This window comes from Salvelinus sp. IW2-2015, unplaced genomic scaffold (assembly GCF_002910315.2).
Source record: "Salvelinus sp. IW2-2015 unplaced genomic scaffold, ASM291031v2 Un_scaffold1209, whole genome shotgun sequence".
Lineage (NCBI taxonomy): Eukaryota > Metazoa > Chordata > Actinopteri > Salmoniformes > Salmonidae > Salvelinus > Salvelinus sp. IW2-2015.
Window position 1 is genome coordinate 97,554 of NW_019942778.1, and position 26,059 is coordinate 123,612.

At 44.1% G+C, this 26,059-nt stretch overlaps 1 protein-coding gene across 1 annotated transcript in view; it reads right to left on the bottom strand.

Annotated features, from left to right (window-relative positions):
• The window catches only part of LOC112070038 (neuron navigator 2-like), a gene marked incomplete at its 3' end in the record, with an annotated part of 148,064 nt that overhangs the window by 80,537 nt on the left and 41,468 nt on the right, over positions 1 to 26,059 (bottom strand). The window contains 4 exon segments of the mRNA XM_070438820.1: positions 10,229 to 10,356; positions 12,332 to 12,388; positions 12,639 to 12,891; positions 13,079 to 13,151. Coding sequence (XP_070294921.1) covers positions 10,229 to 10,356; positions 12,332 to 12,388; positions 12,639 to 12,891; positions 13,079 to 13,151 — 511 coding nt within the window.

The window sequence follows — 26,059 nt, forward strand, 5'->3', positions numbered from 1 at the left end:
AGATGGGCAGAACCTTCAGAAGGACAACCATCTCTGCAGTACTCCACCAATCAGACAGAAGCCACTCCTCAGTAAAAGGCACATGACAGCCCGCTTGGAGTTTGCCAAAAGGCACCTAAGGACTCTCAAACCATGAGAAACAGGATACTCTGGTCTGATGAACCAAGATTGAACTCTTTGGCCTGAATGCCAAGCATCACATCTGGAGGAAATCTGGCATCATCCCTAAGATGAAGCATGGGGTGGCAGCATCATGCTGTGGGATGTTTTTCAGGAGGGACAGGGAGACTAGCAGGATCAAGGCAAAGATGAAGGAGCAAAGTACAGAGAGATCCTTGATGAAAACCTGCTCCAGAGCGCTCAGGACTTCAGATGTGGGGACAATGACCCTAAGCACACACCAAGACAATGCAGAAGTGGCTTCGGGACAAGTCTCTGAATGTCCTTGAGTGGCACCAATCAGAACCCGGTATTGAACCCGATTCAAATCTCAGCAGCGACACTCCCTCCAACCTGACAGAGCTTGAGAGGATCTGCAGAGAGAATGGGAGAAACTCCCCAAATACAGGTGTGCCAAGCCTCATACCCAAGAAAAGTCGAGGCTGTAATCGTTGCCAAAGGTGCTTCAACAAAGTACTGAGTAAAGGGTCTGAATACTTACACCACCGTTCAAAGTTTGGGGTCACTAAGAAATGTCCTTGGTTTTGAAATGAAAGCATTCCATGAGAGAAATTGCCAAGAAACTGAAGATCTCGGTCAACGCTGTGTACTACTACCTTCACAGAACAGCAACAAACTGTCTCTAACCAGAATATAAAGAGGAGTGAGAGGCCCCTGGTGCACAACTGAGCAAGAGGACAAGTCATTAGAGTGTCTAGTTTTGAGAAACAGATGCCTCACAGGTCCTCAACTGGCAGCTTCATTAAATAGTTCCGCAAAACACCAGTCTCAACGTCAACAGTGAAGAGGCGACTCCGGGATGCTGGCCTTCTAGGCAGAGTTCAAAGAAAAAGCCATATCTCAGATTGGCCAATAAAAAAGAGATTAAGATGGGCAAAAGAACACAGACACTGGACAGAGAAACTCTGCTAGAAGGCCAGCATCCCAGAGTTGCCTCTTCACTGTTGACGTTGAGACTGATGTTTTGCGGGGACTATTTAATGAAGCTGCCATTTGAGGATTTGTGAGGCTTCTGTTTCTCAAAGTAGACACTCTAATGTACTTGTCTTCTTGCTTGGTTGTGCACCGGGGCCTCCCACTCCTCTTCTGTTCTGTTTTAGAGCCAGTTTGTGCTGTTCTGTGAAGGGACTAGTACGAGATCTTCAGCTTCTTGGCAATGTCTCGCATGGAATAGCCTTCATTTCTCAGAACAAGAATAGACTGACGAGTTTCAGAAAGTTATTTGTTTCTGGCCATTTTGAGCCTGTATTCGAACCCACAAATGCTGATGCTCCAAATACTCACCTCGTATAAAGAAGGCCAGTTGTATTGCTTCTTTAATCAGAACAACAGTTTTCAGCTGTGCTAACATAATTGCAAAATGGTTTTCTAATGATTGCAATCTCTCTCACACAGTTTTTGCTTTGTCATTATGGGGTATTGTGTGTAGACAGATTAGGGGGGGAACAATTTAATCAATTTTACAATAAGGCTGTTACCTAACAAAATMTGGAAAAAGTCAAGGAGTCTGAATACATTCCGTAGGRACGGTATAGAGATAGACATAGCGCCTTAACATGAAACCATGACTGAGTCTGGGGGGAAAGAGCAGTATCARACTTATAGACGCTGTATACAGTTTAGAATGACACACCGCCTAAACATATGATTATAAATGTGTCTAGATTCAGGAAAAGCCTTTTTAGCAACATACAGTATGATACTTAAAGAAATAGCTTAAGACATATTGCCAGGACTGCCCACAGAGCAATCATGTTTTAGCTGTACACAGATAGCTAAGCCAGAAATACCCTATAAATAAATAAATAAATAAACACTGAAAGTTACTTGTTTTTTTTTTGCTTATATGTTCAATTACAAAGTTTAATCTAATTTAATTTAATATAGATGACTTCTATTAAGGAGAACAATATGTCATTTGTTTAAACTGCTTACTCATATCCCCAAGTTCAGATAACAGACGTGCGCGCACACACGCACGCACACCTCACTCATTGTGCCCTTGTGAGTGAGTGGGACAGCTAGTCTTTGTTTGGAGTGAAACTTTTAAAGTTCCTCCACATGAATAGACTCAAACAGAGAGGCTACAGCTCATCCACTGGCCATTCATTCAGCACTGTCTTCACACACACACTCTCTCTCTCTCTCAATTACACGTAAAGGGCTTTATTGGGATGGGAAACATATGTCTACATTGCCAAAGCAAGTGAAGTAGATAATATACAAAAGTGAAATAAACGATAAAAAATGAACAGTAAACATTACACTCACAAAAGTTCCAAAGGAATAGAGACATTTCAAATGTCATATTATGGCTATGTACAGTGTCGTAACCATGTGTAAACAGTTAAAGTACAAAAGGTTGTATTTATAAAGTTGTATTTATAAGGTTGTATTTATAACGTTGTATTTACAATGGTGTTTGTTCTTCACCGGTTGCCCTTTTCTTGTGGCAACAGGTCACAAATCTCTCTCTCTCTCTGAATACATTGCTGCTGTCACCTTGTGTTAACGTAAAGCATAAGAGGAAGGCCAACTGTATGCTCATGTCTCTCCACTGTATACAACAGGATGCTTCCAGCGACCCGTTCTCCATTCTACTGTCAGCACCATTGACACAGAACAATTCAGGCCGGACAAAAGAACCGGCAGTTTCTACTGAGCATTAGCATCTTCAGCATTTTATTTCAAGGTAGTAAAATCACTGAATCTTCCCGCTAATAAATTGTTGCTAACTTGGTACAGTAAAGCTTACTAAGTAAAATGTTGTATTAAAAGAGTATACGATTTAAAAAACACAATATGACCCCGAGTCTGGTAACTAGGTAAAAGACCATGACCGATAGTACTATACGTCTGGGTCGAATCCCAWCTGTCATACAAATCTCACAGCGGCATAATGTATGACTTAGGAGAAAGCTAGACTGGCGTGCACTCATCTCAAGTTGAGTTTCAGAGCACTTAGTGAGGCTACGGGGAGAGCGGTGAAAAGACAGATGACAAACCTCATAAGCGCTGCTGTATCACTGTCCCAGTAGAGTAGGCCAAAAGAAGCTGCGAGAAGAAGTCGAGTCCCAAACTCTGATACATGTTCCACGTAGTGCAGCCTGAGTGGAACTGTTGTGCAGGAGTGATTTGGGTGAGGGGGGAGGGATTTGGCAGCGACTCAACAGGGAAGGTAGGTGGTTAGGGGGGGGGAGATGATTCCAAACCTTCCTCCCCTCCTACCTGCTGTCTGTCCCTCTGCACCCTTCAGATCACACACACACACACACACACACCACCCTCTCGTTCTCTCTTCCCTCCATCTCTCCCCCCCCCCATCTTTCATACAGTCTAATACAGGGTAATGACTTTAGACTGTAAAAGACAAACACCGTGAGTCTATAAACAACCGAGTAGACGAGCTGAGTGGTGACAGCAGTGCAGAGAAGCTATATAAAACCTCTCACTGAACACACAGTCAAGCGGATTCACCCTGGCTAAACACAGCAGACAATGGAGTCGCATGAAGTCAATACAGTAAACAGATTGTCAGTCTATCTGAATACAGTAACAGTAGACAGACACCAGTCACACCGTAATCGCCATAGAAATAGAARTATAGTTCTACGGTAACAGCCCCTGGGCTGTGGAGAATGTACAACGTGAGTTCAACGCGACATGAGAAGACGAGAGGCCGTGTGATAGTAAAGGTTAACACAGGGTCAAATGAATAAAAACAAACTCAGGTGAGTATCATTTTAATCACGTATTTTTTCCCTTGTAGGAATAATACCATTCTTGTCTCAGCCCAGAAAGTGTGTCCGGGATAACGATTTTGTCCGATTTTTGATTTGTGCGACTACACACCAACAAGATGCAGGCCAAGCAATGGTAATTGATTTAGGAAATTGATCCGGGGCACACCATACGATATAAAGCACGGAGGCCTGGAGATGSTAACCGTGTTTATGGTAATMCAAGGTAAATTACCGTGAGACCCGGCAGACTTTTGCATGACAATAACCGGAGGACAACATGTCATGATCGCCACAGCCCTACAGTACTCATAGGTCATTCACAGTGTCCTACTATAGGCAAGCACGTGCGAGGTTAGACAGAGCACAGTGCATAGCAGTCATACCAGGAACCAACTAGAGGTCATGGTAACCTTTATAGCGCAACACTAAATCTAACACACACACACACACACACACACACGCACCTCTATAAATCACACACTGTCACCTCACCTTGTAACCCATATCAATGTCATTTAGCGAGGAGACATGCAGCACACACACTCTCTATAGGTCAGTGTCACGTGCATATAAACGCACAAATGAACGCAGGCACACACACACACACACACAACCACACGCAGTGTTTTGATTGTCCTCGAAATACACAGCATTGAAGCTCGTCCTGTTCATTTCTGTATCCCAAAGCTCCCTTTGCCAAGATGGAAAAATCACATGACCAGCCAGGTAAATAGGTGAAGCATCTGGCACCATAAATCATATCTAGTTTGACTCACAAAATTGTCTATCTAACGAATAACCTTTTATGCCCCCAATATGGGTAACAAAGATGAACTCTCTATTTCATGGCCCAACTCACTCACATATCAGTAAAGTGCTCCAACACTGATGGAGTGCATTGTGGGTGGGAGAGGGTGTCTGCACTCAGGGACCCGTATCCACAAAGCAGGAGTGCTGATCTAGAATCAGTTTAGCCTTTTAGCTCATAATGAATAATATTATATGGACAGGTCTTAGATCAGCACTCCTACTGTACTCTGAGACGCTTTGTGGATAGGCCCTGGTCTATTCTGAGAAAGGGGGACTCCTAAGGCCTCCCACACCATAACGGCCTGATTAGGATAGCTGCCATACTCACAGACATCATCATCCACATCATGACCAGGACAGTCTGTCAGCGTTAATGACTTGACAGGTGGTTTAGGCATTTATGACCCGATTCAGGAAACTAGGCGTATGTCGCAAGTCGCAGCTTCACAGAAGAGCCGTTTGAACGTAAAAAATGTTTTTTTTTTGCAAAATGCTTTTCGGCAGAAACACCTTCTCGAACATGTGAACTTTCAAGTACCTTAATAACCAACTTGTACGCCATCTGTAAATACGAATACAATTGTTAAATTACGAGCCTGTTCTGTTGGTTAAGCCACAGAAAAATAAGGCTACCTTCCCACTTGCCGTGATTGGCTGAGATAATGAGTGGGCTGGACATGCCGAGAGAGGAGTTCGGATTGGTCTGCCATATAGAGGGCTTCTGTCTATTTGAGCTCGTCAGTCTGTGTTGGTAATCCTGTCGAACGCAGCTTTTGAAAAAATGTATTGCGTAGTGGAACTGCATACGTGTTGCTCTCTACTTTCTGGAGGATCGAGTTTTGAAATCAGTGAAATTAGAGTCTGATAGCTAAAGAGATGGAGGAAACACCTGTCTCCGGATTACATCTTCAAATTAAGGGCAACCGTCGAGTGGCATTCCTGACAGGGAGAAGTGTCCATCATGCATGATGATGTAAACAGGTAAGATAGTCTAGCGTTAGCTAGCAACATTTTCAGATATTACACGTTTCTAATTTTGACAAAGTGGTTTCATTGCAAGCTAAAGTGTACTGTTAGCTAGCATGGCTGGCTCCCTAGCTGACGTTATTATTAGTTTCCCAGAGCCGTTTGCTTACCTAGTTAGAGCTTAATGTTAGCTAGCTAACATTGAACCTGGTTGGTTAGCTCCCGGCACTGTGGCATTGTTGGCACTATGTTCATTGTTGTTTAACTAGCTAACGTTAGCTAGCGCATTAGCTAACGTGACGTGTGTACAACACCCGTTGAATATGGCTGGTTTCAGTTAACCAGTCTGCAAAAWAGCTTAATGAAATTGTCGCCAGCAGAGCTGGTTAGGCTGTTTTCATGTTATCCAGAGGTAAACAAATCATCGGCCAGAGCGTCAAGTGTGAGCGTCAAGGGAGAAACAAGATGGGTGGGGCTAAAGCCTAAGAGGGTGGGAACGATGCTGAATGGGTGTAGACAAAGAAAAGCTCTTCACAAGATACCAAAACATTCAAAGGTGATTTCTCAAAAATGAGTTTACAAATTGATCAACTTTCAAAGTAGAKTTACTTTACAATTGTTCCTCAAATGCAGTGTATGACATATCATTTTGAAGACATCAAAACTGTGAAATAACAAATGGAATCATGTAGTAACCCCKKAAAAWATATATAAATATATTTTATATTTGAGATTCTTCAAATAGCCACCATTTGCCTTGGTGACATCTTTGCACACTCTTGGCATTCTCTCAATCAGCTTCACCTGGAATGCTTTTCCAACAGTCTTGAAGGAGTTCCCACATATGCTAAGCACTTGTTGGCTGCTTTTCCTTCACTCCGCGGTCCAACTCATCCCAAACCATCTCAATTGGGTTGAGGTCGGGGGATTGTGGAGGCCAGGTCATCTGATACAGCACTTATCACTCTCCTTCTTGGTGAAATAGCCCTTACACAGCCTAGAAGTGTGTTGGGTCATTGTCCTGTTGAAAAACAAATGATAGCCCAAACCAGCGTATCGCTGCAGGATGCTGTGGTAGACATGCTGGTTAAGTGTGCCTTGAATTCTAAATAAATCACAGACAGAGTCACCAGCAAAGCACCCCCACACCATAACACCTCGTCCTCCATGCTTTACAGGGGGAAATACACATGCAGAGATCATCCGTTCACCCACAACGTGTCTCACAAAGACACAGCGGTTGGAACCAAAAATCTCCAATTTGGACTCCAGACCAAAGGACACATTTCCACTGGTCTAATGTCCATTGCTTGTATTTCTTGGCCCAAGCAAGTCTTTTCTTCTTTTTGGTGTCCTTTAGTAGTGGTTTCTTTGCAGCAATTCAACACCATAGTACCCTCCAAGCTCATCATTAAGCTTGAGGCCATGGGTCTCAACCCCACCCTGTGCAATTGTGTCCTGGACTTTCTGACTGGCCGCCCCCAGGTGGTGAAGGTAGGAAACAACATCTCCACGTCGCTGATCCTCAACACTGGGGCCCCACAAGAGTGCGTGCTCAGCCCCCTCTTGTACTCCCTGTTCACCCATGACTGCGTGGCAATGCACGCCTCCAACTCAATCATCACGTTTGAGGACGACACAACAGTAGTGGGCTTGATTACCAACAGCGACGAGACAGGAAAACAACCTACAGGAAAATAACCTCTCACTCAATGTCAACAAAACAAAGGAGATGATCGTGGACTTCAGGAAACAGCAGAGGGAGCACCCCCCCCCATCCACACCGACGGAACAGCAGTGGAGAATTTGGAAAGTTTTAAGTTCCTCGGCGTACACATCACGGACAAACTGAAATGGTCCACCCACACAGACAGMGTGGCGAAGGCGGTGCAACAGTGCCTCTTCAACCTCAGGAGGCTGAAGAAATTTGGCTTGTCACCTAAAACCCTCACAAACTGTTACAGACGCACAATTGAGAGCATCCTGTCGGGCTGTATCACCGTCTGGTACGGKAACTGCACTACCTTCAACCGCAAGGCTCTCCAGACGGTGGTGCAGTCTGCACAACGCATCACCAGGGGCAAACTACCTGCCTTCCAGGACACTTACAGCGCCCGATGTCACAGGAAGGCCACAACTACTTTGTGCCTCTTTGCTTGACATCATGGGAAAGTCTAAAGAAATCAGCCAAGACCTCAGAAAAATAATTGTAGACATCCACAAGTCTGGTTCATCCTTGGAAGCAATTTCCAAATGCCTGAAGGTACCACGTTCATCTGTACAAACAATAGTACGCAAGTATAAACACCATGGGACCACGCAGCTGTCATACCGCTCAGGAAGGAGACGCGTTCTGGCTGCTAGAGCTGAACGTACTTTGGTGCGAAGGTGAAAATCAATCCCAGAACAACAGCAAGGACCTTGGAAAGATGCTGGATAAAAAGGTACAAAAGTATCTATATGCACAGTAAAACGAGTCCTAAATCGACATAACCTGAAAGGCCGCTCGCAAGGAAGAAGCCACTGCTCCAAAACCGCCATAAAAAAACAGACTACTGTTTGTAACTGCACATGGGGAAAAGATTGTACTTTTTGGAGAAATGTCTCTGGTCTGATGAAACAAAACAGAACTGTTTGGCCATAAAAACCATCGTTATGTTTGGAGGAAAAAGGGGGAGGCTTGCAAGCCGAAGAACACCATCTCAACCGTGAAGCACGGGGTGGCAGCATCATGTTGTGGGTGCTTTGCTGCAGGAGGGACTGGTGCACTTCACAAAATAGATGCATCACATGAGGGAAGAAAATTATGTGGATATATTGAGCAACATCTCAAGACATCAGTCAGGAAGTTAAAGCTTGGTCGAAATGGGTCTTCCAATGGACAATGACTCCAAGCATACTTCCAAAGTTGTGGCAAAATGGCTTAAGGACAACAAAGTCAAGGTATTGGAGTGACCATCACAAAGCCCCTGACCTCAGTCCTATAGAAAATTTGTGGGCAAAACTGAAAAAAAGCTGTTGACTCAGTTACACTAGTCTGTCAGGAGGAATGGGCCAAAATATTACCCAACTTATTGTGGGAAGCTTGTGGAAAGCTACCCAAAACGTTTGACCCAAGTTAAATCAATTTAAAGCAATGCTACCAAATACTAATTGAGTGTATGTAAACTTCTGACCCCCTGGGAATGTGATGAAAGAAATAAAAGCTGAAATAAATCCTTCTCTCAACTGTTTTTCTGACATTTCACATTCTTAAAATAAAGTGGTGATCCTAACTGACCTAAAGACAGGGAATTTTTACTAGGATTAAATGTCAGGAATTGTGAAAACGAGTTTAAATGTATTTGGCTATGGTGTATGTAAACTTCCGACTTCAACTGTATCTCAGGCCATTCATGACTGTTTAAATCAGTCCATGCAACTAACACCGAGTTAGGCAAGCTGCCTACATACAGACTCACAATCATTGGCCACTTTAATAAATGGATCACTAGCCACTTTTAAATAATGCCACTTATAAATGTTTACATATCTTACAATCACTCCATCTCATATGTATATACTGTATTTATACCATCTATTGCATCTTAACTATGCCGCTCGGTCCTCTCTCATTGATATATTTATATGTACATATTCTTATTTTATCCTCTTTAGATTTCTGTGTATTAGGTAGTTGTTTGTGGAAATTGTTAGATGACCTGTTAGATATTACTGGCAGCATGTGCAGAACTAGAAGCACAAGCATTTCACTACACACGCATTAACATCTGTTAACCATGTGTATGTGACCAATAAAATTTGATTTGATCATGAAGGCCTGATTCACACAGTCTCCTCTGAACAGTTGATGTTGAGATGTGTTTGTTACTTGAATTCTGTGAAGCATTTATRTGGGCTGCAATTTCTGAGGCTGGTAACTCTAATGAACGTATCCTCTGCAGCAGAGGTAACTCTGGGTCTTCCATTCCTGTGGCGGTCCTCATGAGAGCCAGTTTCATCATAGCGCTTGATGGTTTTTTCGACTGCACTTGAAGAAACTTTCAAAGTTCTTGAAATGTTCCGTATTGACTGACCTTCATGTCTTTAAAGTAATGATGGACTGTCGTTTCTCTTTGCTTATTTGAGCTGTTCTTGCCATAATATGATCTTGGTATTTTACTAAATAGGGCTATCTTCTGTATTCCACCCCTACCTTGTCACAACACAACTGATAACTTTAAAGAAGGCACACCTGTTAATTGAAATTAATTCCAGGTGACTATCTCATGAAGCTGGTTGAGAGAATTCCAAGAGTGTGCAAAGCTGTCATCAAGGCAAAGGGTAGCTATTTTAAGAATTTGTTTAACACTTTTTTGGTGACTACATTGTGTTATTTCATAGTTTTGATGTCTTCACTATTATTCTACCATGTAGAAAATAGTAAAAATAAAGAAAAACCCTTGAATGAGTAGGTGTTCTAAAACTTTTGACCGGTAGTGTATGTATGTATGTTTGTGAGTGTGCATGCGTGCGAAGGACAGACGTACCTTTGTGAGCGGCTGGTTTGGTCTTGTCTGTGAAGCCCTGACTWCGCCGGTTGCCGGCGGCGCCAACCGACCCGCGAGGTGCGATGTCACTGCCAGCAGTGGACACCCTCGCACTAGGGCCTGGAAGTCTGAGCGGGAGAGCAATAGAGCGTTTAGACTCAATGGCACAAACAGCAAGGATTAGGCAATACGTCCAATATTTTTCCACCCATCTGTAACCCCATATTATTAGCTAATCTCCTGTGCAGCCAGGAGTCAAAGACAGCATTCTAGCTGGGTCCGTCTTTCACATAGGCCTATAAATTGCTAATTCAACATCGGTGGAGGAAACATAATTCTGTGGCTGTCGGCATTGGTCTGATAAACAAAATATGACCGGTAGTTCAATACTGGTGAAAAACATCAACTCTTATTTCGTTCTTGCTACACTGAGTGAGTGACCTTTTAAAAAAAGGCATGCCCTTTACATGACCAAGCAGGACTGCATGGGCTTTTGTTAGTGGGAGAATAGGTCCAGCTCATTTGACTTTCAATTACGGTGAGTCAAAAGACTGTTGTTAGCCCGTGAATTAACTGTCTTGTGAATTACACTGGGCTATAAGTCATTATTAAGTTCCTGTCCGACGACAAAGACCCTGATGGCATGAGCGTTCTTAAATGAACACACTTAAAAATGTTATTCGTGTATAATAYTGTTTAATTCTGAGTGAGATACTAAGTCACATGCTTCACTGCTAGCCTATTCATGAAATACCCTGTTTACATGATGAAACGTATTCTGTCTGTTCCCATTCAGGATGTGGCCACATTAAATCGTAATCGTGAAATTACCCTAATGTCACCTATGCTCCCTCCCCCTGACTGCACATCAAGACAGTTTTCATTCAAGTCGATAATTATTTAATTTTTTTAACGATAGGAAAAGCAGTGGAGGAGAAACACATTACAATCTGAAAAGGAGGAAAACACCATTCCAGATATTGAATGTACTTACGCCCAGCTGAATATTAARCTGCAGTTACACATGCTGACCAGAGGGCGGCGCTACTGCACTGTTTTGTAAATTAGACTAGGAGCAGGTGCTAAACTACCAGGGATGGACAGCATGCACTCTCCGCTGGGCAGGCAAAAAGCAGATGCTTCCGGTTTTTAGGTATACAGTATTTTCAAACCTAACTTCTGTTTCCCCTGGAAAACGGACGTGAGGACTCCGTTCAGGCATCTTTGTACGCCTGCTATGTGGGGTTTAGGCAGCACGCAACAACACATCCTCAATTTCACTTCATTTAACGCAGTCATTTGGTYTAGAAAACAGTGACATGCTTGTAAAACAACGTTTTTGGCCATCATTCATAAAAACCTCTCAGAGTAGGAGTGTTACTCTAGGACTAGGCCCTTCTTTTTAATAATGATATAAAAGGCTAAACCGATCCTAGGTCAGTACTACTTTATGACAATTTTTGAATATGGGCCCAGATGAATGTATAAAGTGTGTGACATCACTGAATAAACATTATCCCACAGATCACAGTACAGTAGTAGTAGGATAGCAGTAGTGGCCTATCCCATCCGTTAGCATAACATACAACCAAATTCAAGCCATCCACTCCTCCGTCTCAGTTAATTATTAAGGTCATACTCACAGTGAGACGCTCTCTCATGAGAAATGCTCTCTCACATTCTCGTGTGCGCGCACACACACATGCACATCACACGCAGACACACAAACACACACACACACAGGGGTTATCTAAAGCAGACATGCCAAATGAGGCGTGTGATGCCAGAGTCAAACAGGACTTTCCAAAATGGAGCCTGGAGTCCCCTCTCTTCAAAACTCATGCAGAGTAGAATAGTAGTTAACGGTAGAAGTTGCCCTTACCACAGATCTAGGATCATATTAACAACACCTCTATAGTAACCAGAACTATTACATGTTGGGGGGAAAAAATCTGACCCTGTATCAGCTGTTATGGGCAACTTCTACCTGCTCTGGAAATAGTGCGGAAAGGGGGAGAATTAGAAGACGAGGAGGAGTGGAGGAGGAAGATGCATGACCACAAAGAAGAGCGAGAGAGGAAGAGGGAGAGAAAAAGAGCTGACCTAGAGGACTTTTTCTGACCAAGGGAAAACCCGAGCAGTTTACGCTGAGACCCATCCCTAGAGGAGAGAGAGAAAGAAAGAGAAGGAGAGAGCGATATGGAGGACGGGAGAGACAGAAAGGCTGATTTGACATTTACAGAAGACTGGAGCTAAGACAACTGGAACGAGCGAGGAAACAAGACAAGAGACGGTAAATTGAACATTGATGACATCGGCAGAGGGAAAGAGGGAAGACATTTAAAAGTCGAAGTATTACGAACTACATCTTCCAGAATGCATCAGTGCAGCGGTGATCCAACAGGTTTACCTGGACTGCATCTCGGCCTGTGCTGTTTTCTGGGCTGCTTGTGCTGTGGGGGCCGGAGTCTCATGCGTAGGGGGGYCAGGGTGGCTYCTGAYCTGGGCAGGGGCACTGGTCTGCTGGCTCAGGGGTGGTTGAGGGCTCTGGGGCTGGGGGTTAAGGTGGGGCTGGGAGTACTGGCGGTGGGCCTGCTGCTGCTTGTAGCGAGACAGGCTGAAGAAGAGCCCCAGAATGGCCTTCAGATTCCCATTCCGGATCTCTGTGTAAGGAGAGCGGGGGAGAGGGGGAAATAGGCAGGGAGAGAGAGAGAGAAAACGAGAATGAGATGAAGAGGTAGGAAGAAGGAGAGAGAGAGAGATGAGACACAGAGAGGAAAGCACAATATTCTATCCACTACAGTCAGTCAATGTAGTCTCAGCAGGTGTGTGTGACTGGTGAGCATTTACCTTCTGCAGACAGGCCCTGTATGTTGACACCTTTGGCTGCCAGGAAACTGAGGCAGGCATCAATGTTCTCAATCTGGAGGAGAAGAAGAGAGAGACAGAGAGAACTTACAACAGGTGCTTCTGAATTGACATTCTGATTGAACTAAACTCCTCACACAGTCAGTAACGCATCGGCAGTTATCAGCAGCCTACTCAAAAATAGCAATCACAAACACATCGCCAGCCTTAGGGTTTAGGGACATGTTTACAGGGATTGACTTCAGAGTGCCGACCCTGAGTAAGGTGAGTAGATTGTTTAATGACATAGCCTAGTCAAATCAGGATTCAAATAAGCCAGACACACACCTCCACTGGAGTACCTTAGACGACAAAGCATTCTACTTTGACCCTGTTACTAAGATACCAGCCAATGCAACCATACCGACCCAGCTGTGCTGAGCTGTCAACAATCAACAGCCAGGTGATGTGATTGGTCGACAGAATTTGCTTAGGGCCATGTGACCCTACTTCGACACAGCCCATTGGCCGCAAATGTCAACACCAGGTGGACAAAATTGAACTGAGTCATCGAATGACATCATCAATACAAAGGTAGAGTTCAAGGGTTGCCAACGGTCAGGTTCAGGTGAACAAACAGGGAGAGACTGAGCAATACAACAATCGATTCATACGCCACAGCAGCAGCCATTTTCACTGTTCATACTGTTGAGGAGCGGCCATTGCGACTACACTCAATCAAGGGTACCTCATCGAAACGGAATCTGTCTCGATAGACACCTAGGCGCAATTCATCTCCCCCATCGGTATTAGCTAGCACCCACCCGAGCAATACACCAGCATTACATTTTGCACCAAAGCGCTTACAAACAAACCTACATAAACATCTTACTGAAATAGAGGCGAACCCAACGATATTCAATAAGTGTGAAACGGGTTTCGACTGAGCAGAGGTTCAATGTAGAAAAATAAGACGTCGTACTTTATAGAAAACAAACTAAAATTACACTAGCTATTCAAAACATTAATATCAATATCATCCTTCTACAGCAGCCCTCTGATTCTACATCAGATATTTCAATGATGTCATACCACGAATCAGAAGCAGACTCCAGGTCAGTGAGCCGCTGACCCCAGAACAGCTGTTATAGGGCGACACATGCTGGGAGGTCAGGGAGCACACAGCCTGAGAACCAGAAGGAATTTAGACCAGGCTCTGCTCGCTACAAAGTTCAAATATCCCCCACTCACTAAAATACCCACTGTCTTTTTAAATACCCCAGACCCATATGCCACCATCGTTTCACTGAACTACCCGCGAGCCACCCTGAAATACCCTCCCAGACCCTACTAAAATACCCCCAGCTTGACTGAGATACCACACACACACACACACACACACACACACACACACACACACACACACACACACACACACACACACACACACACACACACACACACACACACACACACACACGTCAACACTACTAAAATACTTCCCTGACCCCTTCTCTGATATACCCCTGACCCAAATACCCCTGGTACTGAGGGGTTAAAAATAAAGATTCTTCTGGCTAAATAAAAACACCCGCTGAGAGAGCAAATGGTGCGCAAATTTTAGAAGACACATTTAATCTATATTCAAAAAGGGGATCGATTCAGAATTTCTACTTTGGGAATTCCAGTGTAGTGCGGAAAAGGGAGAAACTGTTGGAATAGAAAATCAAAGTAGGGCCTCCCGAGTGGCGCAGTTTGGCCTTGAGGGATTGTCCTTGTCCCATCGCGCTCTAGCGACTCCTGTGGCGGGCCGGGCGCATGCACGCTGACACGGTCGCCAGGTGTACGGTGTTTCCTCTGACACATTGGTGTGGCTGGCTTCCGGGTTAATTGTGTCAAGAAGCAGTGCGGCTTGGTTGGGTCGCGTTTCGGAGGACGCGCGGCTCTCGACCTTCGCCTCTCCCGAGTCCGTACGGGAGTTGCAGTGATGGGACAAGACTGTAACTACCAATTGGAAACCACGACATTGGGGAGAAAAAGGGGTAAAAAAATAATAATAATTACAAAAAATCTAAGTAGGGAGACAGGTGCTTTGACAATGAGTTCTCTACTTCAAACACAACTGCCTATCTGTCACTTTTCCACTCCTATCTTCCCCTGTCCTTCGATCCTTTTCTGGTTTTCTCATATTCCCCTCATCCTCTCCTGTCCTCTCTTCCAGTATCCCCACTCCTTCTATCTCCTCCATTCTGAGCAGACAGTGCTGTTCTCATCAACAATGTGCATGATTAACAAACCTTGAGTAAATACAGTCTGGTTATTCATGAGAACGTAATAACGCCACCGAGTCAGTAGGTGTTGTGCCTAGCTTTGACGTCATGGGGACAACACACGTAACCGTGATGGGAGTATATAAGTCTCTCCCTCTCCACCCTACACACTAAAAACACACACTAGACATGAGACGTGTCACGGCAACAGATAGTCTAGCCCTGCAGGTAGACTGAACACAAGTAGCACTCAAATTACACTGCAAKTGAATAACTTGTTTTTTAACTGGATCATTCAGTTATATGACCACCTAGACAGCGAAAATAATTAGATCATTAAATCAACAATAATGCGAAATTGCACCGGCTTGAAATTACCATTATTATTACAAAATAACAACCGTCGTAAATAGCAAAATACAACTTCCAAAACCGAGATACAATTCTACTGCAATATTTCAATAGAGTTCCCTCTTACCTAGCAAGTTCTCGGAGCCTGTCTTGAAGGCATGATCATAGCAAATACAGTGTCACACTAACCACTGTTCTACTGTACTGTGGCTCGCTCTCAGACACACACACCTCTCTCTAAGGCTGTCATCACATGCTGGGTCTCAGCCAGCTAGCAGCACAGTAGGGCTGGCCCTGCAACTGCCCTTTCAACAAACACTTTCTTACATCACAGAGAATCTATTGTTGTGTGTGTGTGGTTGTGTGTGTGTGTGTGTGTGTGGTGTGTGTGTGTGTGTGTGGTGTGTGTGTGTGTGTGTGTGTGTGTGTGTGTGTGTGTGTGTGTGTGTGTGTGTGTGTGTGTGTGTGTGTGTTGTGTGTGTGCACGCACCCTCACCGGAAGCTTTGTTTACGTCTTAAGGAGTCCTGTCTTGTGGCGTGACTGAGTCGGCGTGTGTGTCTCTGCTCCCGCCTTTCACTCTCTCAGACAGTTTCACTGAGATTACTTCAACCTCTGGACCAAGATAACACTAACCCCGTAAATACCGCTCTCTCTTTACAACACCCGTACATTATGGTGTTGGAGAGTCAACAGCCTGTGGTCGGTCAAACACAACGCATAACACAACTTTAACACACTGTGCCTCCCCCGTTTAATTCAACTAAACAGTTTCATAGTGTTACACAACTACCTTCTTTCAAAGCTGGTAGTACTGGCACCCAAGTGGCAGGTAACTCACACACAACAAATTAAAAATCAACTATAACACCAATACTACAGTACTTTACAGTGAAACAACGACTGAGTGCAGTCTAGAGGTCACAGAGCGACAAGTAATGAGATCGATCCAATTCGCTGCCCGCAGATAAGAAGGTGAGGAGGAGAGAGGGATGCCCGGAGCAGTGCTAACCCAAACAGTGGCTCCAGCCTATACCTTGTGGTCAAACAGCTGACACTCCTCCATACCGGGGTTGCCTAGCAACACTATGCGGGCACGGCACCTGTGATTGCGCTGCACTTGCATTTGATTACATGGAGTTTGACCAGCTGATACAGTGGGTATCACACACACACACACACACACACACACACACACACACACACACACACACACACACACACACACACACACACACACACACACAACACACACACACACACACACACACACACACACACACACACACACACACACACACACACACACACACACACACGACCTGAAGCAGTTATTCCCCTAGCTGTCACACACCTGATTACACATTAACTTCAGACAGTATCCTGCTAGTGGTATTCTGCTTCCCCTATTCACCTGTGGCGACTCACATTACCAATCAATACAATACTATATGATCAGACAATATGTAAATATATTAGTCACATAATCTATGAATCAACATGGCCTTAGTACTGAACCGTTGGGACACGGAAGGAATGTCAGTCATGATAACCTGACGCTGTATATAACAGCATACACTTGTTTTGGCAGACTTACAGCTGTCGTGGCTTTGAGTGGCGCCTGAAGGTGAAACACGGGTTGAAGTTGAGAACTGCAATGCCTTGATGTAACGGAGGAAACTCCATTTGACGTTCTCTGAGGGCTTATGAAGCCTACTAAGGCCTTGTTTTCATCATCCCCATTCAGAGAGGCTTACTGGGAAGACGGGTTTAAACGCTTTATACCTGTATGGAGCTGGTAGTAATGTTTGTTCCCAGTAGAGGAGAGAGAAAACAGATCTCTCCGAACTAGAGTCAAACTGAGGGCGAAATAGGAAGTTTGTGACACGACACACACTGCACTTAAACAATACACACCAATAAATCTACCCGAACAACAGAGCAGTGTGTGTGACTTTGTGTGTGACACTAATGTATCCCTCCACAGTAAGAAGTAGGCCTCTGACAGACTAAAGCACTTCGGGGTATGTGAGGGGGTGCAGTAGAGGGAGCGTCCTGTGTGGTTTTAGCACCTCTGAGTCAACACTACCCCGATGGGAGCATGTCACTGCGAAAGCTATGGTTACTTCCTGGTGGCAAGGGTACGAGACTGGGAGGGACTAGCAGTAAAAGGCGGACTCCCTTGTGTGTGTGTGTGTGTGTGTGTGTGTGTGTGTGTGTGTGTGTGTGTGTTTTGTGTGAGGGGCACCATTGTAGGATCTGACAGTTGTAAAAACAACTATTCCCCACTAGGGTTGCATAGGGTCGGAACTTAAGCCCGGGAATTTGGGGAATTTTGCTTAAATTCATCAAAAAAGTTAGCTTATAACAGTGAACCTTTTTTGTGGGATACACATAAGGCAATTGTAGGTCTTGTGGCATATTTTGGTGAAACTATCCCCAATTCAATGGAATTGCAACCCTCTGCATGCACAGTGCATTCTTCCATCACATGTACGGCAGATTCTCAAGATCTTGCACACTAATGAGATGCTATTGAGCCCACACTACTACACTGTCTGAGCCAAGGACTACATGCTTTCTGGTAAGTTTTGATTACAATACTGGGTGGGGTGAATATATTTGATATGACATACATTATTTTTTGTTAACTAGTAAATAGTAGCCTATAGCAAAGTGTTTAAATAATTTCTAACTTGTTAACAATTTCTACTAGTTAGATTTTGCTACCATGTGGGTTTTAGCTTGCTTGAGCCTGCTAACTGAGGAGTGTAAATTCACCTGTTTCTGTTACGCCTGCTCCCGCTCTTCCCCCCCTGGCGCTCGAGGGCCGCCAGGCTCCCCAGCAATACGTACTCCTGCCATCGAGCGCCAGGCACCCCAGCAATACGCAATCCTGCCATCAAGCGCCAGGCCAGCATTATGCACTCCTGCCACCATCATTACGCACACCTGCCACCATCATTACGCACACCTGCCTTCCCCCCATCACGCGCATCAGCGATTATTGGACTCACCTGGACTCAATCACCTCTGTTATTAACCCCCTATATCTGTCTGTTCCCCCTGCTCTGTTCCCCGCTTCAGCATTGCTTGTCATATGTCCTTGTATASCCGTGTGCTGACGCTATTCCTGTCTTGTCTCATATCTGTTCATTATTAAATATTGACTCCCCGTACCTGCTTCTCATCTCCAGCGTCGGTCCTGACATGTTTCCATACATGTTTCATTTGAAACATTTATCTTTCAAAGGAGTTGTTTAATCTAACTGCTTAACTATTTATCTACATGGAATTGTCTTTGGGGTTTTTTTACTCATTTTTTCCTAATCTTTACAGGAAAATGCCACGGGCACTATCTGATGTGTGGAGACATTTCACTGCAGCTAATGTAGAAGGAAAAGCTGTGTACATGTGCAAATACTGTGCCAAATCATATGTGAAGAATGCAACCAAAGATGCAGAATCATCTGGCCAAGTGCATAAAGTTGTCACGCCCTGACCGTAGAGAGCTTTTTATGTCTCTATTTTGGTTTGGTCAGGGTGTGATTTGGGTGGGCATTCTATGTTCATTTTCTGTCTATCGTTGTCTCTGATTGAGAATCATACTTAGGCAGCTTTTTCCCACCTGTGTTTTGTGGGTAGTTGTTTTCTGTTTTGTGTCTGCACCAGACAGAACTGTTTCGTGTTGTTCCATTTTGTCTCAGTGTTCAGTTTAAATAAATAATCATGAACACTTACCACGCTGCGCTTTGGTCTGATCCTTCTTCATCCGACGACCGTTACAAAAGTTCCCTCAGCGCTCACAACAAGCAACCTCTACTTCTATTCAAGGTGAAAATGATGAATCGGACACCTTATCGATAGCAGCAGCTCATGGTCCTCCTGGAATCAGAAGTTTTTTTGACTCAATGGAGGAACGTAGTCAGAGAAATGCTGATGAATGTCTTACTCGAGCTGTGTATGCAACTGGTTCACCTCTGATGTTCACAGGCAATGTGTATTGGGAGAGATTTCTGAATGTTCTTCGCCCAGCATARACCRCTCCAACCAGACATGKTTTATCTACTCATTTTCTAGATGCAGAGATCAACAGAGTTCAAGTGAAGGTCAAGCAAATCATAGAGAAAGCAGACTGTATTGGAATCATCTCTGATGGGTGGTCGAATGTTCGTGGGCAAGGAATAATTAACTACATCATCTCCACCCCTCAACCAGTATTCTACAAGAGCACAGACACAGGTGACAACAGACACACCGGTCTCTACATTGCAGATGAGCTGAAGGCAGTCATCAATGACCTTGGACCACAGAKGGGATTTGCACTGGTGACCGAACATGAAGGCTGCTTGGTCTGAAGTGGAGGAGTCCTACCCTCACATCACACATTGGCTGTGCTGCTCATGCATTGAATTTGCTCCTCAAGYACATCATGGCACTGAAAACAATGGATARACTCTACAAGAGAGCCAAGGYAATGGTTAGGTATGTGAAGGGTCYTCAAGGTATAGCAGCAATCTACCTRARCAAGCAAAGTGAGAAGAATAWGAGCACCACATTGAAGCTGCCCAGCAACACCCGCTTGGTTGGTGTTGTCTTCATGTTTGACAGTCTCCTGGAGGGGAAGGAGTCTCTCCAAGAAATGGCCATATCACAGTCTGCCGATATGGACAGTCCCATCAAGAGGATCCTCCTGGATGTTGTATTTTGGGAGAGAGTGGTAAGCAGCCTGAAACTCCTGAAACCTATAGCAGTAGCCATTGCACAGATTGAGGGAGACAATGCCATCCTGTCTGATGTTCAGACTCTGCTTGCAGATGTAAGAGAAGAAATKCGTACRYCCCTGCCCACTTCACTGTTGCTCCAAGCAGAGYAAACTGCAGTTCTGAAATACATAAAAAAGCGTGAAGACTTCTGCCTGAAGCCCAWACACGCCGCAGTGTACATTTTGGACCCCAAGTATGCTGGCAAGAGCATCCTGTCTGGTGCAGAGATCAACAAGGCCTATGGTGTCATCACTACCGTGTCTCGCCACCTTGGTCTGGATGAGGGCAAGGTTCTTGGCACTTCCAAGCAAGGGCTTTGGGATGGAGATGCAATATGGCAGTCGTGCCAACATTTCTCATCAGCCACCCGGTGGAAGGGACTTTGTGGATCTGAGGCTCTTTCCCCTTTTGCCTCCATCATCTTCCAAATCCCAACCAACATCAGCCGCCTCAGAGCGCAAGTGGTCCTTGTTTGGGAACACACACACACCAAAGCACGCAACAGGCTGACCAATACAAGGGTTGAAATATTGGTGGCCATCCGAGCAAATTTGAGTCTTTTTGAGCCTGACAACGAGCCATTCTCAGCAAGGTTGGAAAGTGACAGTGAAGATGAGGCCTCAGAGTCTGATGTTCAAGAGGTGGACATTGAGGAGGTCTAGGGATAAGACAAAGCTTTTGACCAAAGCGTTAGTTTCTAGACTAACATTTTACAGATGTTTGTTGAAAACGTTTTTGGGAGTTGCGATYGATCATTGGAGGTCATTCAATACTCCCTTTCTTTTGTTGTTCAGTGAAATCATCCCATGTGAAGAGTCAACTCATTTAATTAAAGTTCTATTCGTAACTAAATTATATATATTTTTATTTCTATTGAAAGTAGACAATTATGTCGACTTATGATAAGGTAAAAGTTTTATGTTTCTGTCTCCATATGATATGGTATATATATCCAACGCAAAAAACATCTACATTTAAATAGTATTAATATTAATTTGAATATATTACCGTTAATTCCAATATATTCCCATATATTCCCGTTAATTCCCACGGAAAYTTTCCACCTCYGAATATTCCCCAAAATGTGCACTCCTATTCCCCACTCGTCTGAAACACAGAGAGATGCTACAAGAATGAACATGAACATGACCAAGATGGCGATAAAAAGGCGCTATATCACTCCATTATACGTCCTAAGCTTGTTTACATGTTTGCTGGTTTAAAACAAGAGGTTAAGTGTAGAGTTGTCAATCGCCAGCAGCTTTTCAGTGTTTTGAATGCAGCTTTACCACAGCAATCAAGTCAAGTGTCGTAAATGGAGCTCTCAGTAGGTCCTGGGTGTTGAGTGGCCGGCTAACAGGGAAAGTGTGTGTGTGTTTCCACTCTGTATTAAAATGCACAAAGCAGCAGACATGTGCATAATGACAGTTTGCGCCTGCCTCCAGCATTGCTCGAGTGCTTCCGTTTCAGCTGGAGAGTTCACACACGCAAGCTGCCACAACACACGACACACAGCTGTGACACACAAACACACCATCACTCCCATCAAATATCTCTCAGCTCAGGCCAAACAGAGAAACACACACACACACAAAAACACACACACACTTAAACACACAGCGTCAGCCCACCGTCTCGTCCACCTCTCGCTGTAGAATGCTAACAGTGGGAGTCAGTGGTAGGCTAAGAGAGGTTTTAGAGAGGGTTCTAATCACTGTACAGAACAAAGACACAGAGAGGAACAGAGACCAGAGAGGGACTACAGAGACAAGAGGCAGCCTGGAGCGTCTCAATTACTGGTGACTGGAGGGCACAATCAACCTCTAATGGGACCCGGCTAATTGATAGTGGAGACACAGAGAGACGGAACACTTGAGGGATCGGCTGACTGACTGATTCCTGTGTGTGTGTGTGTGTGTGTGTGTGTGTGTGTGTGTGTGTGTGTGTGTGTGTGTGTGTGTGTGTGTGTGTGTGTGTGTGTGTGGTGTGTTTTGGTTGGGGGGGGGTCTGGCTAGCAGCCCATTTGCCTTCAACTGGCACACTGGCCAATTTACAACCCTCCACATTCAGAGGGATACCGGCTATTTTCCCATTGAAGTAAAAAAAAACACAAAGAACACGGAAATCACAACCAGTATGATTGAATACGAGTACATCAAATGTACAACTGTAAAATGATTTAGCAGGAAAATGTATAAGCACTGACAAAATGTCTAGCGCTAAGATGTGTTTATTGTTTGGAGTGTGTCAAGTGCAGTGAAAATATGATCAGATTTGTATCAGAACATCCAGTAATTGGAACAACAGACAGCAACTTCTGCCTTCTGCTCGGTGCTAGCTAAGACGTGAGTACTCTACATTTTGTGGTAGACTGAAAGTCGTTCTTCAACCAATCGATTGGTCTTCATTTTTAAAGGTGTATTTTTCCATATATAGYRACACACTGTGTGTTTTTATCAAATCAACTATATGCATTGCYCTTGTTTGATGCTTTAAGCTTACTGTTTGGTGAAATAACYCACAAATGACTCAAGAGGGAGCCAGAGATCTAGATCTAGAAAAAAACCTTTAACCTGAACCAACCATTCTCCTACTCCTGCTGGCTTTTGCAGATACTGCCATTACTCTCCTAACGTTGCCGGTAATAGGCTACACGAGGAGTCGGCAACTTTTCTCATGTGGAATGGCAATTRATCTGACCATTTCTACTGATCTGCGTGGCAGTTATGGCTTGTATATGCACATTTTCGTGGAACAGTTTAATTTCGTTTATAATAGCATCGTTATATCTCAAGATCATTGTCATTTGGTTAATCAAKATTTTATCCAAATCTAAATGAAAATGATACAAATCTAAAAAGTGACTTCTATTGCGATTGCCAACTATGTAAAAATAGCATACATAAAGACAACAAATAAAAACTTTGCAGCCTGCAGGTAGAAAATATCCTGATTTAAAAAACGTATCCTATAAATAGACAGGCCATGCGTAGCCACGAACTTGGAACATTGTTTCAACGATTAAATTGAGCAGCAGAAGCTTGCGCTGCTTGTTCTGGGCCCTCAGAGTGGTGCTCGAGACAGACACAGTGTTGGCTATTTGCGCAAGGGATAAGAAGCCGTGCTTGACTTGGGCAAGATCTCACCGGAGCTGGTGTACCGGCACCTCAAATTTTCTACTGCTTGAGCTCCTGTTCCACTTGAAGAATATTAGCTCAAAAGTATTGTGTAGCTCCTGCACCTAAATATAAACAGTACCAGCACCCAAATTTACCGGAACCTATTTAGTCCAAGTCAAGCACTGATTAGAAGTAAATCAGGTGGCCTATTTATGACATTTCCACTGGAGCTATTGTCATTCTCAACGGATGTAAAAACAGACTTTGTTTGCTTGCTGTTCGAGGTGAAGAAAACATTACTTTGAGAAGCTCCACAGCTCATTAGTGGTGGTGCGTTAAGCCAATCAGAAATACTATCAGATCCCAAAATGGGCCATGTATACAGTGCGTTAGGAAAGTATTCAGACCTCTTGACTTTTTCACATTTTGTTACGTTACAGCCTTATTTCGAAAACAGATTTTTCCTCATCAATCTACACAATACCCCATAATGACAAAGCAAAAATCTTTTTTTTAGAAATGTTTGCAAATGTATTAAAAACAATAAAAATAACTATCACATTGACATGAGTATTCAGACCCTTCACTCAGTACTTTGTTGAAGCACCTTTGGCAGCGATTACAGCCTCCACATCTTCCTGGGCACGACGCTACAAGCTTGGCACACCTGTATTTGGGGAGTTTCTCCATTATTCTCTGCGGATCCTCTCAGCTCTGTCAGGTTGGATGGAGAACGTCGCTGCACAGCAATGTCCAGGTCTCTCCAGAGATGTTCGATCAGATTCAAGTCCGGACGCAAGTCCGGGCTCTACACTCTTGGTAGTTCCAAACTTCTTCCATTTAAAAATGATGGAGGCCACTGTGTTCTTGGGGACCTTCAATGCTGGAAAAGTTTTGGTACCCTTCCCCAGATCTGTGCCTCGATACAATCCTGTCTGGAAGCTCAACGGACAATTCCTTCGACCTCATGGCTTGGTTTTTGCTGACATGCACTGTCAACTGTGGGACCTTACATAGACAGGTGTGTGCCTTTCCAAATCATGTCAATCAATTGAATTTACCACAGGTGGACTCCAATCAAGTTGTAGAAACATCAAGGATGATCAATGAAAGCAGGATGGACCTGAGCTCAATTTTGAGTCTCATATCAAAAGGGTCTGAATACTTACGTAAATAGAGGTATCTGTTTCTTTTTTTTTATACATTTGCAAAAATGTCTAAAAAACCTGTTTTCACTTTGGTATTATGGGGTATTGTGTGTAGATTGTGAGGAAAAAAATGTATTTAATCGATTTTAGAATAAAGCTGTAACGCAACAAATGTGGGAAAAAGTCATGAGGCCTGAATACTTTCCGAAGGCACTGTATATTATATTTGCTCTGTTCGAGCAAAGAAATCTTGGTCGACCCAACAGCCCATCGACCACACAATCGACCAGTTGACTAATTGTGGTCAGCCCCTATCAAAATTAGACATTCTTTCAAATACCTACCCCTATTAAAACGCGCATATATAAAGTGGACACCGATACACTCCTCTCTCTCTCACACTCAGTAACCAGAAGGTTGCTGGATCGAATCCCCGAGCTGACAAGGTGAAAATCTGTCGTTCTGCCCCTGAGCAAGGCAGTTAACCTACTGTTCCCCGGGTGCCGAAGATGTCGATTAAGGCAGCCTCCCACACCTTCTCTAATTCAGAGGGGTTGGGTTAAATGCGGAAGACACATTTCAGTTGAATACATTCAGTTGCGACAACTGACTAGGTATCCCCCTTTCCTTTCATGGGTTTGTAATGTTAAACTGCCACAACAAACTGTCACGCCCTGGCGCTTAGTATTTCTTTGTTTCTTTATGTTTTTTAGTTAGGTCAGGGTGTGACATGGGGAATGTATGTGTTTTTGTAGTGTCTAGTGTAGTTGTCTAGTTATGTCTATGGCTGCCTAGATTGGTTCTCAATTAGAGGCAGCTGTGGTTCATTGTCTCTGATTGAGAGCCATATTTAAGGCAGTCATAGGCATTGGGGTTTTGTGGTAATTGTCTGTGTCTATGTTGCATGTTTGCACTTAGTCTTTGATAGCTTTCACGTTCGTCTGTTTGTTGTTTTTGTTTCGTTGTCCTTCTTCTAATAAAGAGAAGATGTATTTTCCACACGCTGCGCCTTGGTCCTCTCTCTCTCCCATTGACGATCGTGACACGAATTACCACCAGAATCGGACCAAGCGGCGTGTCAAGCGGCAACAGGACCCACCTACACAGGATTTCTGGACATGGGAGGACGAATTGGATGGTAAGGGACCTTGGGCTCAACCAGGAGAATATCGCCGCCCCAAAGCTGAGCTGGAGGCAGCGAAAGAGAGAGGGGAGGGCGTTGTGTATGTGTTTCTTTTGTCGAAGAATTGGAGAACGTGATTGAAGTAGAAGAGAGGGAGAGAGGAGCGAGAGTACAAGAGAGGAGCTTTGAGAGAAAAGGCGAAGCGATAT